This window comes from Ahaetulla prasina, chromosome 1 (assembly GCF_028640845.1).
Source record: "Ahaetulla prasina isolate Xishuangbanna chromosome 1, ASM2864084v1, whole genome shotgun sequence".
NCBI classification, from domain to species: domain Eukaryota; kingdom Metazoa; phylum Chordata; class Lepidosauria; order Squamata; family Colubridae; genus Ahaetulla; species Ahaetulla prasina.
This window is the reverse complement of record NC_080539.1, coordinates 329,797,702-329,812,797: the sequence shown is the minus strand read 5'-3', so window position 1 is coordinate 329,812,797 and position 15,096 is coordinate 329,797,702. Positions and strand designations below refer to the sequence as shown.

At 42.5% G+C, this 15,096-nt stretch overlaps 1 protein-coding gene across 2 annotated transcripts in view; it reads left to right on the top strand.

The window, feature by feature from the left end:
- The window catches only part of WDR18 (WD repeat domain 18), a 71,317-nt gene that overhangs the window by 4,118 nt on the left and 52,103 nt on the right, over positions 1-15,096 (top strand). For both annotated transcript variants that reach the window (XM_058162522.1, XM_058162521.1), the window contains exon 2: positions 7,337-7,447. In XM_058162522.1, the coding sequence (XP_058018505.1) occupies positions 7,337-7,447 (111 nt within the window). The remainder of the gene's footprint in view (positions 1-7,336; positions 7,448-15,096) is intronic.

Genomic DNA, 15,096 nt, shown 5'->3' with positions numbered 1-15,096 from the left:
AAGTTTGACACCCCTGCTGTAAAGCATAAGGCAATAGGACCCCCCCACCCCCGTATCCAGAAAACTATTTGGTGCTGACTTTGTAATGTGGATTTCTGTCTTGGGGGACATCTCATTGGTCCTAAACAGTATGGGGACTAGAATAGAATAGAATAGAATAGAATAGAATAGAATAGAATAGAATAGAATAGAATAGAATAGAATAGAATAGAATAGAATAGAATAGAATAGATTTTTTATTGGACAAGTGTGATTGGACACTCAAGGAATTTGTCTTGGTGCAAATTTGTACATAAAAGAAGAAAAGATACCTTCATTAAGGTACAACATTTACAATACAAATGGTCATAGGGTACAAATTTAACACTTAATGATACAACACTTAATGATAATCATAGCGTACAAATAAACAATCAGGAACAATCAATATCAATATGAATAATAAGGATTACCAGCAACAAAGTTACAGTCATACAGTCATAAGTGGAAAGAGATTGGTGATGGGAACGATGAGAAGATTAATAGTGGTGCAGATTCAGTAAATAGTTTGACAGTGTTGAGGGAATTATTTGTTTAGCAGAGTGATGGCCTTCGGGGAAAAAACTATTCTTGTGTCTAGTTGTTCTGGTGTGCAGTGCTCTATAGCTATAGCTCTATAGAGTTGAAACTGATGGATGGATGATGGAAAATGAAATCCAGAGGCCTTCCCATACCACTCCACCCCAAAAAAAGAATTTCTTTCTTCCCCTCCAAGAAATGCCTTCTGAAAAAGAAGCAGAGGCAAGGTAGTGTCATCCCAGTAAAAAGTCTCTTCTGTCTCCATTATCTAGTCCCATGATGGGGAACCTATGGCACATGTGCCAGAGGTACCACACAGAGCCCTTTCTGCGGGCATGTGCGCTATCGCCAGCTGCTCTTCTGGTTTCCAGTGGATGCATGCGCGCCATCCAGCTGGTCTTTGCGTGTGCCAGAAACCCAAAGACCAGCTGGCCGGTGCACATGTGCATACTGGCCACCTGGTCTTCAGGTTTCCATTGCTCCGACATGCACAAAGACCAGCTGGTGGGCACGCACATGCACACCGGCCAGCTGGTCTTCGAGTTTCTGGGGCTGGGGCAAGCGCGTTCCGGTTTGGGCACTCACTGCCCAAAAAGTTCTCCATCACTGGTCTAGTCCCATTGCTTAGGAAGGATTGTGTTAGAGCCAGAAGAATGGTGCTTATACAGTAGTCCTTACGCAGGACCAAAATCCTCACCTTCTGTTGTTACAGGAATGGCAAGAGAATCCCCTACAGCAGGGATAACACCCTTTCTTTGGCTGACATCTGCTTTTCTTGAGAGTTGTCTGTTGCAACTTACCTGTGATAATAAGGAGAAAGATGGTGGGGAACGGGGAAGAATCAGATATGAACAGATGTACCCCTTTTCTTCTTCTCAACGGTTTAATTATTGAGAATTCATTTTCCCAACATTTCATTCGTGCCAGACATTTGAAGCAGCAATGTGCGCAAAATAAAAGCATATTTTGCTGCCAAAGCAAAACACTTGATTACCTAGGTTAATTCAAATTTTAGCCAAGACAATTCTGAGAGAGAGGCAAATAATGCAGTGCAGATGTACGGCTTTCCTCCCCTTTCATGTGGCCTGCATACTGGCCCATCTGTCAGTGTTCTCAGTGTTTTTTCAGGAGGCAACTGGACTTTCCTGTTTTTTCTTTGAAGATGTTTTGCTTCTCATCCAAGAAGCATCCAAGAAGTCAGAGCTGAAGAAGCTTCTTGGATGAGAAGCAAAACATCTTCAAAGAAAAAACAAGAAAGTCCAGTTGCCTCTTGAAAAAGCACCTCTGGGTGTTTTCAGCGTCTTTTCCTTACGTTCCTTCACTTCTGTCACAAAAGATTCAACCGTTGCTTACCTGTTCTGTCCCCCCTCGCCTCCGTCCGAGCGATGGCTTAATTAGCCGGCACTATCAGCTCTGGCAGCAAACTAGCGAGCGTATGCCAAGTGACTCTGTTATCTCCCTTGATGCCGATGAGTCACCCAGGAACAAACAGTACTTCAGCTCTTAGTTAAGCAGTTGATTTTGCCTGCTACGAAGAGGCATAGCAGCCCTCGCTGGTTTTATATCCTGTGGGGTATGGCTCCATGACTCAGCACTTCCTAGGCCTGCCCCACCCCTGCTTCTGTTGTTCCCGCCTGTCCTGCCTACGAAACCTAGGGTCCAGCCAGGCCTGATTGCCATCAGCTGGCTCTGGAGGCGTGGCCTGGGGGGGAGAAAAAGTCAGGGGATGGAGGCCTCGTTATCTCTTCCACCTGGCCTGCCTCTGGCTCCTGGAGCTGAGCCAGGGAAGCCGGTGCTCCTGAGGTAAGTCCTGATGGCCCTTCCCCCTCACTTTCCAAGTCACTTTCTGGCAGGGGGCCTGGCTCGGGGGACGCAGACACAACATTACCCGCCTGGGCTCATCCACTCTTCCCAAACTGGACTTCTCTGCAGCACCCTACACCTCTACCTCCCTATAGCACCTCCGTACTTTCCTTTCCCACCATATCCACTTTCTGTCTCTGCTGTCCCCTCTGTTTTTAGATCATTACAACTGCATATATTTTCATGAAGTGCTATTCTGGTGAATTTATTTATCCCTTTTCTGCACAAATGCAGTGGGACCCAGCTGGTTCGAAATAATTATTTTTTTGTCGTATAAGGTGTAATCTAAAATCTAATGAGACATTTTGTCAGGCTGCCTCTGATTATATCTAGGAAAGAATACACCTTGACTTCATTTGAAAATAAAGAAAAGTACTTTTACTAGGTACATCTTGATTGCAGCAGTATAAAGTTGAATCTGAGACAAAATATGGCTAACAATCTATATCCCCCCTGTTTCTCCCTCCTCTTCCCCAAGAGGTCATCAGGTCTGGTCCAATGCCAGCTCCTTCCCGGGGTCCCGGGGTAATCTTCTTCCGCAGGTCTCTGGCTATCAATCATATCAGGAATGCAATGTCCGTTAGAGTTCGCGCTCAAACATTCCTGTTGAATTCAAAACATTAATCTCCCCTCCCCCCTTAATTATGTCAGACCGACACTCTTAAAGGGCCCTCTCTACTTAACTTGAATCCAAGAGCTATTTACATTAGAAATAAAATCCCATGCTATCTAACAACTGAATATAAGGAGTACAAAATGTGAAGATGTGAAGATTGGAGTGGAGGCTGACACATTTGGTATTAAGGTTAAAACATTTTCTTTGTCGTTTGAGCAAATTTGGGAGTCCGTTCCTTACTGCATTCTCACTTTAAAGTTTTCCTATCAGATTGGTTTGATAATAGCTATTTATGAAGACTGGTCTTATAGGATTTAATGATCCCATCTAATTCCTTAGATGTCTTTGAGGCTGAAAATGCCTCTGGTCCAAACTGAGATGGCAGTTAATGTAATTGTAGATGCCGCCACAGGGTGGCAACTGACAAATGGTATTTACTACCGTATATTCCGTAACATAGAAATTAGAATTCCTTGTTATCATCTGCTAATTGAACTAATGTAAAGTTCACAGCATTAATCATCACCTTCTGTAAAGTCATTTTTAAATCAGTTTTGAGATTTGGGCTATTGTACCATCATGCATCAATTTAGCACGAGAAAAAGGATTAAATTCATTTTTCAGGAAATAGGAGAGTATGATATTCAATAGTAGTGAAAAATATATAACAAATTTTAAAATACTTTGATTTTTGAAATTGTCCAATTACTTAAGTCAGGGGTCTGCAAACTTGGCTCTTTTAAGACTTGTGGACTTCAACTCCCAGCTTCGTTGGCTGAGGAACTGTGGGAGTTGAAGTCCACAAGTCTTAAAAGAGCCAAGTTTGCAGACCCCTGACTTAAGGCATTATACAGTTAGTCCTCAACTTACAACCATTCATTTAGTGACCATACGAAGTTACAACGGCACTGAAAAAATTGACTTCTGACTGGTTTTCACAGTTATAACCGTCACAGCATCCCCCACAGTTATAAGATCAAAATTAGGGTACTTGGCAACTGGCATGAATTGCAGTCCTGGAGCTAAATCAATGGGGAAGCCAGTACCATTAAATACCAAACGTTTTACTTAACAACTGCAGTGATTCGTTTAACAACTGTGGCAAAAAGTCTGTAAAATGGGGCAAAACTCACTTAACAACTTCTGTTGTGATTCCAGCCCCCGAACCTGGCCCTATGCCCGAAAATGACTCCGAGAGTGAGGGGGAAGGGCCAGTAAGGCTTACCTCGGGAGCACCGATTCCTTTGGCTCAAGTCCAGGAGCCAGAACCAGACCAGTCGGAGGACGTAATGAGGCCGTCATCCCCTGATTCCTCCCTTCCCCAGGCTGCGCCTTCAGACCCAGCTGATAATAATAATAATCAAGCTTGGCTTCAGAAGATTAGAGAGGCAGTGTCATCAAAAGGAAGGGTGGGGCAGGAGCCCCACTCCACAGGATATATAAGGAGCTTTGGGACTGCTCTCACTCCACGGGAAGCAAAAGTTTAGCTGAACTGTTTCAAAGAGAGCTGAAAGTCTTGCTAGGTGAGTCATTTGTTTGAACTTTGGCAGGCAGCTGTGATTTCTCTGCCAGGACTGATAAGAGCCCTGAATCCACTGGCTGAAGGCCAGCTCGTGGGTCTGAAGTGGGGAAGGAGACAGAACAACTTCCTTGCTTAGCAACAGAAATTTTGGGCTCATTTGCAGTCATAAGTCAAGGACTATCTGTATACTGTACAAGATATTGCAAAAGTGTCCAGGATGAAGAATTTGTGCTGCATGAAAATGAGTGGAAATTGGGGCCAGTTGAAAGGCATGCATAGTACTCTTGAGTCAAGATTTGGAAAAATGAAACCCTCCTCTTGAATTGACAATTGCATCTTCTTCAATGATAACTGGTATTAAAAAAACCCACATAGAAATATATGAAATGGTACAGTGTTTTCAGAACGTGTATATAAGGAATTCCACACAAAGTATAAAGTACCCTGCAATTTCAATTTAAAATTCGTTTTTCCTATCCCAGGAGGTAAGATTTAATGACTCCCATCCAGCAGTATCCATAGAAACATTCTTCCAACCCTTTTATCGTAAGCCTAAATAAATTCTGTTAAATGAATTCTGATGGTCCATAAATAAATATCATTCTAATATCAATTTTTGTAAGAGCTGAAGTGTATCTTAATGTGTATTATAAAGTCGTCTTGTAGTAAAAAAACAACAACCCCATCTTGCTGTGAGTAGCACATTAGTAATTGTTAACTGTCTGAATACAAATTAGATAAATGCAAACCAACAATAAAGAAAAAACCAGTAGAACATAAAAAGTAAAATTGGATGCGATAGAACATGATAAAACAGGAAAGAAAAACGAACATGAGAAAAGGAACGTTGCCCCAATGTGGAATATGTATTTAATGCAACTCATCGAAATTACCTCTTATTTTAAAACTACTAAAATGTTTCTATTCCTCAATAGGGACAGAGTTAGGTATTACTAACATTCCCTTGTGCCTTTTATGAACATAAAAATTGCTTTGTTGAATCTCGAGGATGAAGAGACCCCAATGTCCTACTTAGAAGCTACCTTGGCCTCTGGTAATTAAGATTTATCTTCTGTGAATTGATCTCTCTCTCTTTAAATGGCCCATCACCCAAACCTGGAGTATTTTACACCTGGAAGATTTAGAGTTGACAATCTCAGATTGTAATCCTGTCTGTAGGAGTTCTCATTTAAGTACAATTTAGTGTTGGCATTCGGTCAAGCATAAAGACCAAGAAACAAGTTTATTTTGCTCCTTATAATGCTGCAGCTTGATTATTTAGGGGCTCATTTGGCAAGAAGTTAATAAAGGGCTTCTTTGCACAAGGTGTACCATTCCTTCTAATGCAAGAATGGCCCTCGGATTGGATGGTTTTAAATAGGGGAGTGCTAAGAAAGGGGAATTTACATCCGCGATAATGACTGTATTTGAATTAACTCTGCAGCTCCAAGGTTGAAAATAATTACATTCCAAATGCAGGGGAGCACCAGCAGGAGAGAGCCATTGACTTAGTATCTCATTTGTGGACTTTCTATTGCATCTCCAAGCCTATGTTGTAACTCTAGTCTTACTACAGCATCCTAATCGTACATGTTTATCTTAGATTGTTCTCACTTAGCATCTATAGAGCAGTAATTAAGATGAACATATTATCTAGACCCGTGATGGTGAACCTATGGCACGCATGCCACCAGTGGCACGCGGAGCCATATCTGTGGGCACGCAAGTCGTTGCCCCAGCTCAGCTCCAGTGCGCATGTGTGCGCCGGCCAGCTGATTTTCGGCTGGCCCTGCCCACGCTACCCTTCCCCTCCCAGGCGTCTCCATGTGGCCCATTTTGGATGCCAGATAAGTACAGGGATACCGCGGAGGCTCTGGGAGGGCATTTTCGGCTTCCGGAGGGGGTGGAGAAGGCTGTTTTCACCCTCCCCAGGCTCCAAGAAAGACTCTGGAGCCTGGGGAGGGTGAAAAACGGGCCTACCGCGCCCACCAGTAATCTTTTCACCGTCGTGTGCCAAAAGCGGGGGTCGCACGGGGGGATCACACACACATACACGGGGGGTGGAGGACAGGGGGGCATTGAATTATGGGTGTGGCCACGCAAGCGCGCAACCCCCCTGGACTCCCCCCGCTTTTGGCACGCGATGGCAAAAAGGTTAGCCATCACTGACCTAGACCGTTGTTTTTATTTCAGATAGTACCAATAGAATTAGAAAAGAAATATTTTGAAAACCTGAGTAGAATGATATTGAAATTTGTATGGCAGGGGAAAAAGACGAGAATTGATACGAAAATGTTACAAGATGCAAGACTAAGAGGAGGACTTGGCCTACCAAACTGGGAACTGTATTATCAAGCAGCAGTAGTATCTTGGATAAAAGAATGGATTGTATTAAGAAACACAAGATTGTTAACCTTGGAGGGGCACGGCTTACAACTGGGTTGGCACGCTTTTTTATGGTATGGGAAAAACAAGATGCATAGTTATTTTCAAAGGCGTTACGTAAGGAATGCGTTATTATTAGTATGGGAGACAATTTGAGAAAAACATTTGAAAATACCAATATGGCTTTCAACAATGGAAGCATTAGTACATCCAAATATTACTAATATGGGAAACATTATAAGGTATAAAGATATTTTATCAGCAAACCTAGCACACACTCTTATCTTCTCCTTTTGTTTGTCAGGCAGGGCTTGCTCCCTCTGATCCCTGTTGAAATCCTTTTCCGGTCAAGTGTATCGGTGCTCATCAGCATTCTTTTTTTGTGCCTCTAGGATCAACTCCAGCAGAAGATAATATGCCCGGGCCCGGTGGCTTGCCTGACAGCTGCTCCCAATGGTCTCTACATCTTGGCAGGTATTGCTGAAAGCATCTACCTCTGGGAGGTAAGGGAGTTGGTAGCATTGGTGTGGAATGTAGTCTGATTGTTTTGGCTGATCAAGGAGAGAGCGGGCTGAAAGTTTAAGAAGCTGAAACACTAGTGGAAGAGTTGGACTTGCTGTTCTCCCCTGTTAGAGTACATTTGCTAAAGTTAAAGATATTCAACCATACACAGTGAGAACCTGGAGATGTTCTTAATTCAGTGAGAGCGGGAAATAGCATCATCTCTCTCACTCTCTCTCTCGTATGTGTGTACGTATGTATATGAATATGATACTTATATACTGTAATACATATGTGTATGTATGCATATAAAAAATGGTAAAGGTTCCCCTCGCACATATGTGCTAGTCGTTGCCAACTCTAGGGGGCAGTGCTCATCTCTTGTTTCAAAGCCGAAGAGCCAGCGCTGTCCAAAGACATCTCAGTGGTCATGTGGCCGGCATGACTCAACGGCAGAGGCACACGGAACGCTGTTACCTTCCCACCAAGGTGGTCCCTATTTTTTCTACTTGCATTTTTACGTGCTTTCGAAACTGCTAGGTTGGCAGAAGCTGGGACAAGTAACAGGAGCTCACCCCATTACACGGCAGCACTAGGGATTCGAACCGCTGAGCTGCTGACCTTTCGATCGACAAGCTCAATGTCCTAGCCCCTGAGCCACCATGTCCCTTATGTATGCATATAGCCTGCCTTTATTATTTTTAATAATAATAAAGATGGTACACATGACTAATAGCTCCTTCCTCCTCCTATTTTCCCCACTCTCTGAGGTCTGTTGGGCTGAGAGGGTGACTGGCCAAAAGCCACCTGGCTGGATTTCATGACTTTAGGTGGGACTAGAGAGTCATGTTTTCTAGTCTGATGCCTTAACCACTACTTTGGTTTTGTATTAATCTGTTTTATTTAGAACTCACTCACTTCCACCAAAGTCAGATCATGACTATTAACAGCTTTAGTTAACAAAAATAGATGAGTCAACAAATAAAAATTAATGCTTATAGCACCATTCTTAAAACAGCCATCAAAAATGGCTGAAGTACACACTGAAAAGTCAGCTTAGAATGGTTTTTCAAATTGCATAGAATGGAATAAAGAATAGAATAGAATAGAATAATTTTCTCAGCCCTGGTGGATGGATTTATTTCATAATCAATAAACCTGATCCAGGACTGGTGTCATATGCCCCCAATAAGGAATATGTCACAGAAGCCTGGCTGCTGCATTCTGGATCTGCTGCAGCTTCTGAATTTCTTTCAAAGACATCCCCAATAGAAATTTTATAACAGTAATCTGTTGGAGGTAACTAGTGTGGATCAGAAAGGCACGGTCATAGAGTTCAAAAAAGCTCAGAAATCAACTCATCCAACCCACTCACTGCAGGATCTGCTAAAACATTTTGGCAGATAGCTATCCAGCGTTTGTTTGAAGCTCTCTGGTCAAAAGGACTGTGCCACTTCGTGAGGCATCCTCACCCCAGGGAAAGGGCCTTCTCTGTTGGAGCACCTACCCTCTGGAACGAACTTCCCCCTGGTTTGTGTCAACTACCTGACCTTCGGACCTTTCGCCGTGAATTGAAAATGTACTTGTTTATTCAAGAGGGACTGGCTTAATTTTAATATTCTAAATTTTTAAATTTTTTAAATTTTAATAATTTTAACTGGTGTATTTTATTGATGGGTCAAATTTGACGGTTTTAATTTTCGGCCATTCATAGAATATGTTATTTTAACTATGGTTTTAATCTGTATATTGTTCTGTTTTAATCTGGCTGTACACCGCCCTGAGTCCTTCGGGAGAAGGGCGGTATAAAAATCTAAATAATAAATAAATATTTCCCTGTAGTTTCAACTCATTAGTTATGATCTCTTGGACCATAAAGAACAAGTCCATTTCTTTCTTTATTGAAACTCTTTTTTTCCTTAAGTTTTGGAAGATTGCTGTCATGCCGATCCTCTGTCTTCTTGTTTGCGGGCCAAACGTACTTAATCCCTGCAGCCCTTGTTTCCAGGACTTAATTTCCAGTCCCCTCGCCGTCTCTAGCGTATTCCACTTTGCTAATGTCCTTTTCAGACTGCAGTGCGTCGAACCGGAGAGATGGTTTTATGTGGGATCTGAATATAGCGCAGCGGAGTGGGACAAGTATTTTCCACAATCTGGGTTGTGTATTCCTGGTAACACTTTCCAACATAGTGTTTTCTTTTTTAGCAGCCGTTTCATTTTGTTGGTTCATGTTCAACTTGTGATCTTTTAGAAAGCCCAGCTCTTTTTCACATACAGTACAGCTAAGTCCCTTCCATCCTACAGCCTTCCTTTTTTTTTCTTGCCAAATTCAAGACTTTGCATTTCTCCCTGTTAAATTTCATCATATTGATTTCAATACACTGCTAAAGCCTAATCTTTTTTTAAACTTCTCTTTCTCAAAGTATAAGCCAGTCCCTTATTTTAGTGTCATCTGCAGGTGATCAGTCCCTCAACGCTTTTATCAAAATCACCAATAAAAACATTAAACAACATAGCACCGAAGACAGATTAGGGGATTGGAGGTTAAAACGTATAAAGAACAGTTGCTGGAATTGGGTATGTCTAGTTTGATGAAAAAAAGGAGGTGACATGCAGTGTTCCAATATCTCAGGGGCTGCCACAAAGAAAAGGGAGTCAAACTATTCTCTAAAGGGCCTCTGGTGGCTCAACGGACTAAGTCTGTCTGTTATTAACACAGCTGCTTGCAATTACTGCAAGTTCAAGTCCCACCAGGCCCAAGGTTGACTCAGCCTTCCATCCTTTATAAGGTAGGTAAAATGAGGACCCAGATTGTTGGGGGCAATTAAGTTGACTTTGTATAGAATAGAATAGAATAGAATAGAATAGAATAGAATAGAATAGAATAGAATAGAATAGAATAGAATAGAATAGAATAGAATTTTATTGGCCAAGTGTGATTGGACACACAAGGAATTTGTCTTGGTGCATATGCTCTCAGTGTACATAAAAGAAAAGGTATGTTCATCAAGGTACAACATTTACAACACAATTGATGATCAATATATCAATATAAATCATAAGGATTGCCAGCAACAAGTTATAGTCATACAGTCATAAGTGGAAAGAGATTGGTGATGGGAACTATGAAACGATTAATAGTAGTGCAGATTCAGTAAATAGTCTGACAGTGTTGATGGAATAATTTGTTTAGCAGAGTGATGGCCTTCGGGAAAAAACTGTTCTTGTGTCTAGTTGTTCTGGTGTGCAGTGCTCTATAGCGTCGTTTTGAGGGTAGGAGTTGAAACAGTTTATGTCCAGGATGCGAGGGATCTGCAAATATTTTCATGGCCCTCTTCTTGATTCGTGAAGTATACAGGTCCTCAATGGAAGGCAGGTTGGTAGCAATTATTTTTTCTGCAGTTCTAATTATCCTCTGAAGTCTGTGTTTTTCTTGTTGGGTTGCAGAACCGAACCAGACAGTTATAGAGGTGCAAATGACAGACAGACAGACAGATAATATACAAATGGATGAAGACTATTGCTTAACACATTGTAAGCCGCCCTGAGTCTTCGGAGAAGGGTGGGATATAAATTCAAATTAAAAAAAAAAAAGCACCTGAAGGCAGGACAAGAAGAATGGGTGGAAACTAATCAAGGAGAGAAGCAACCTAAAACTAAGGAGAAATTTCCTGACAGTTAGAACAATTAATCAGTGGAACAACTTGCCTCCAGCAGTTGTGAATAGCACTTAACAATAGCACTTAGACTTATATACCGCTTCATAGTGCTTTATAGCCCTCTCTAAGCAGTTTACAGAGTCAGCCTATTGTGCCCAACAATCTGGGTCCTCATTTTACTGACCTCAGAAGGATAGAAGCCTGAGTCAACCTTGAGCCTGGTGAGATTCGATCTGCCAAACTGCTGGCAGTTGGTGATCAGCAGAAGTAGCCTACAGTACTGCACTCTAACTACTGCACCACCGTGGCTCATATTGCTCCAACACTGCAAGTTTTTAAAAAGAAATTAGATAGCTATTTATCTGAAATGGTATAGGGTTTCCTGCATCAGCAGGGGGTTGGACTAGAAGACCTCCAAGGTCCCTTCCAACTCTGTTATTCTATTTTATCCTAAAAAGTAGGCTGGGGTGATAATCTATGTTGAGTGTTTCATATTAATAAAGCTACAGGAAGTAAGTCATTTTATCCTCATTCCACTTTCCTAAGGCCGGGGTGGCCTCCCACTTTCTCTTGAAATGCATCTTAATGGGAAATTACCAAACCAAGAGTCAAGTGATTAAAATTGCAGCTGTACATTTAATTCTATCAAATAGCCAACAGCCAGGACTTGTTAAACAGACTCGCTGAGTCAGACTTTTATATAGATGTTTGTTTAAAAGATTTATAAAGCTGCCACTCTCCCAGTTTAACTCTTAAGTGGCAAACACCAATAAAAATCAAAGAGAAAATCAGGATCAAAGAAGAAAAATACCGTGCAAGACCAAAATAAATGGCACTTAATTGAGACTGCTAATAATAACATATAGTCTCACTGCAGAACTGGCATGTATACCTGTTGTAGTCCGCTGGCAGCCTGCGGAGCTGGCAGCAGAGTTGGACAGTGAGGAAGCTGGAGAGGAACATGGGCCAGTCCTGGAGTCTGGGGAAGGCTCGGACGAGGGCTCTGCATCAGAGGCAGAGATGGGGCCAGGGCCATCTGGGAATTATGTGCTGGCTCCGGGAGCCTCCAGAGTCTGATGTCAGCAAGGCAAAGGAACAGGAAGACCTTATTCCCAGTGTGCGCATGCGCAGAGCTGCCAAAAGGGGCAACTCGGGAGTAAGGCTTAGAGATGATTGGCCCCTCCCATAAGACATAAAGGAGGAGCAAAGGAACATGAGCCTTTGCAGGAAGCAACTTTGTTTGTGCTGGTTAGTTGAAATTCTGAAGCTCCGTTTTGACTCTGTGCTCCGTGTGGCCTTGCAAAGCTAATTGTCAGTTAGGTCTTTGGCAGCGTGTCAAGGGAGATAAAGGAACCCTAGGTCAGAACAATACCATACTGGTCTCAGATGAGAGAAAAGCCGGGTGTTTTATGTCTCTGGTGATAACTTGCTAGGAGTTGTGTGGCATATACTGTACAATTCATAAATTATTATTGGTGGGTCGCACACAGATTTGGCCTTTTTGTCCACCTATTGGGTCTTTTCCAAGGACCTGGATTAGATAAATGTTGCTCTTTGAATGAATGAATGAATGAATGAATATTATCACCACCAAATAATATTCATTCATTCATTCATTCATTCATTCATTCAGTGAATGAATGAATATTATACCTGTAAGTTTATTGGCAGCCAGAACAGCTCATGTAGTAGTATAACTTTTTTCAGTGCTGTTGTAGCTTTGAACCAGTCACTAAATGAACGGTTGTAAATCGAGGAACTTCCTGTATTGCAGACTGCCAGGAGTTTGTTTTTCATAGGCTCAAGATTGACTGGGCCTTCCATCCTTCCAAGATCAGTAAAATGAGGACCCAGGTTGTTGGGGACAATATGCCGACTCTGTAAAATCGCTTTAGAGAGAGTTGTAAAGCACTGTGAAGAGGTATATAATTCTAATAATGCTATTATTATTGCTATATGTTGGTGTTATTTGATTCCATACCGCTAAATGACCCTACCCGATGGCTTCTTGGAGGTTTCAAGTGCAAAACAAGAGCCTAAACACATTACACCAATACCAAATGGAATTGACCTTGGTAATCAAGCACAGTCTTCTGAACCGGCCTGGAAGGGCACCATGGTTTGTTGCTCAGTAATCTCCACCCCCCCCATCCCCCACCCCCATTTAAATGGAGCTACAAATGTCATATCTCCCCCCCCCCCGCTCTTTATAACAATTTTATTTTACTTAATACATCTCAGCAAGGTTCACTGCTTTTCCCCAGTCTGTTTTCTCTCTGGATTTGCTCTCTGCAAACATTAAGCTGCCGTGCTTTTTGGCTCTGTACTCCTTAACATCCTGGAGAAATATAAAATCAGGTTTTATTTGAGTCAGAGGATTTGAAAATTTGCGTGGAATGTGGTTTTTTTTTTTTTTTTAAGATCCATGGATTGGAAAGTACATTAAAATCCATCTAATCAACTCCCTAATTCAGTGCAACAGCTGCAAGTATAGAGGGTCCCAAAAAGAGAGTACGGTAGTTAAGTCAAAAAGAGACCGTCACCTCTAGAAGCAATCTACTCTCTTGTTAGAAAATCAAAATCCAGTCAAAAGAATTGTATGCGGAATTCTATGTTCTATTCTGGGAACTGTCCGAGGTGATCCAGAATGTTCTAGAGCACTATCCCGGACTTTCTGTTTTGGAAGAGTCACTTCCAGAAAATGATGGACTTATCCCAGGAATGATCAAATTGGCACATTCCCAGAATAAAATGAGGGTGAACTAAACTATAGAACCAATGAAGATGTTCTTCTAGTTTATTTAAAACCTGTTCCTGGTCTGGAACTGTTTCTAGAATTACTCCATCATCACTTGACTGGCCTTCAGATGCTGGAGCTGCTAATGTGCTTTTAACCCTCTCTGAAGCTTCTTGTGAGGATAGCACTGTTGATACAACACCATGTTAATTTCCAGAGTCTTGAAGAGTATTATATAGGATTGCTAGTGAATGGCCTTTCCCCATCTGCTAATTCTAGATGGCCCGTTGGTTTTTGGAGGGGCTCCAGGAAATAAACTGGAAATTTTTGTTGCTAAGTGAATTTTGCCCTATTTTATGACCTTTTTTGACCCAGTTGTTTAGCAAATTGCTGCAGTTGCTTTTCCCCCCATTGACTTTGCTTGTCGGAGGCCATCTGGAAAGAACTCAAATGGCAGTCACATGACCCCAGGACAGTGTAAACTGTTATAAATACATGCCAGTTGCCGAGCTCCCCTGAATTTTGGTCACATGGCCATGGGGGAGGCTGTGATGGTCATAAGTGTGGAAAAACCATCATTTTTTGAGTGCTGTTGTAACTTTGAACGGTCACTAAACAAATAGTTCTAAGTTGAGGACTACCTGTACAACTCTGCATTGTGCAGTGACACAAATTACTAGAGTCACATCTAGGTAAAATGGGTGGCATGCAAGCCAAATAGGTAGGTAGGTAGATATTTTATACAGAAGCATCTAGTGCCAAACACTTTGGTTTCTTATTTAGTGAGCATGTTTGCCACAATATCTATAGCAGTGATGGCGAATCTATGGCACGTGTGCCGGAAGTGGCACGGAGAGCTATCTCTCTGGGTATGCGAGCCATCACCCGTTGCTCTTCCAGGTTCCGGGGCGCCGGCCAGCTGATCTTCACGGGGACACCTGAAACAAGAGCAGCCTCCCAGTGTGCATGCGTGCCGGGTGGCTGCTGTTCTGGTTTCTGGCACACACATGCACACCGGCCACCTGGTCTTCCGGTTTCTGGAATGCATGGTGCGCAAAGACCAGCTGGCCGGAACGCATGCACGCAACGGAAACTGAAAGGTCATCTTCCCGGCGCGTGCATGCGCACCAGGCGGCTGCTCTTGCAGTTTCTTGTGCGCATGCGCACCGGCCAGCTGGTCTTCACAACGTGCATGCACGCCAGAAATCGGAAGACCAGGTGGCCGGTGTGCACATGCGTGCCAGAAACTGGAAGA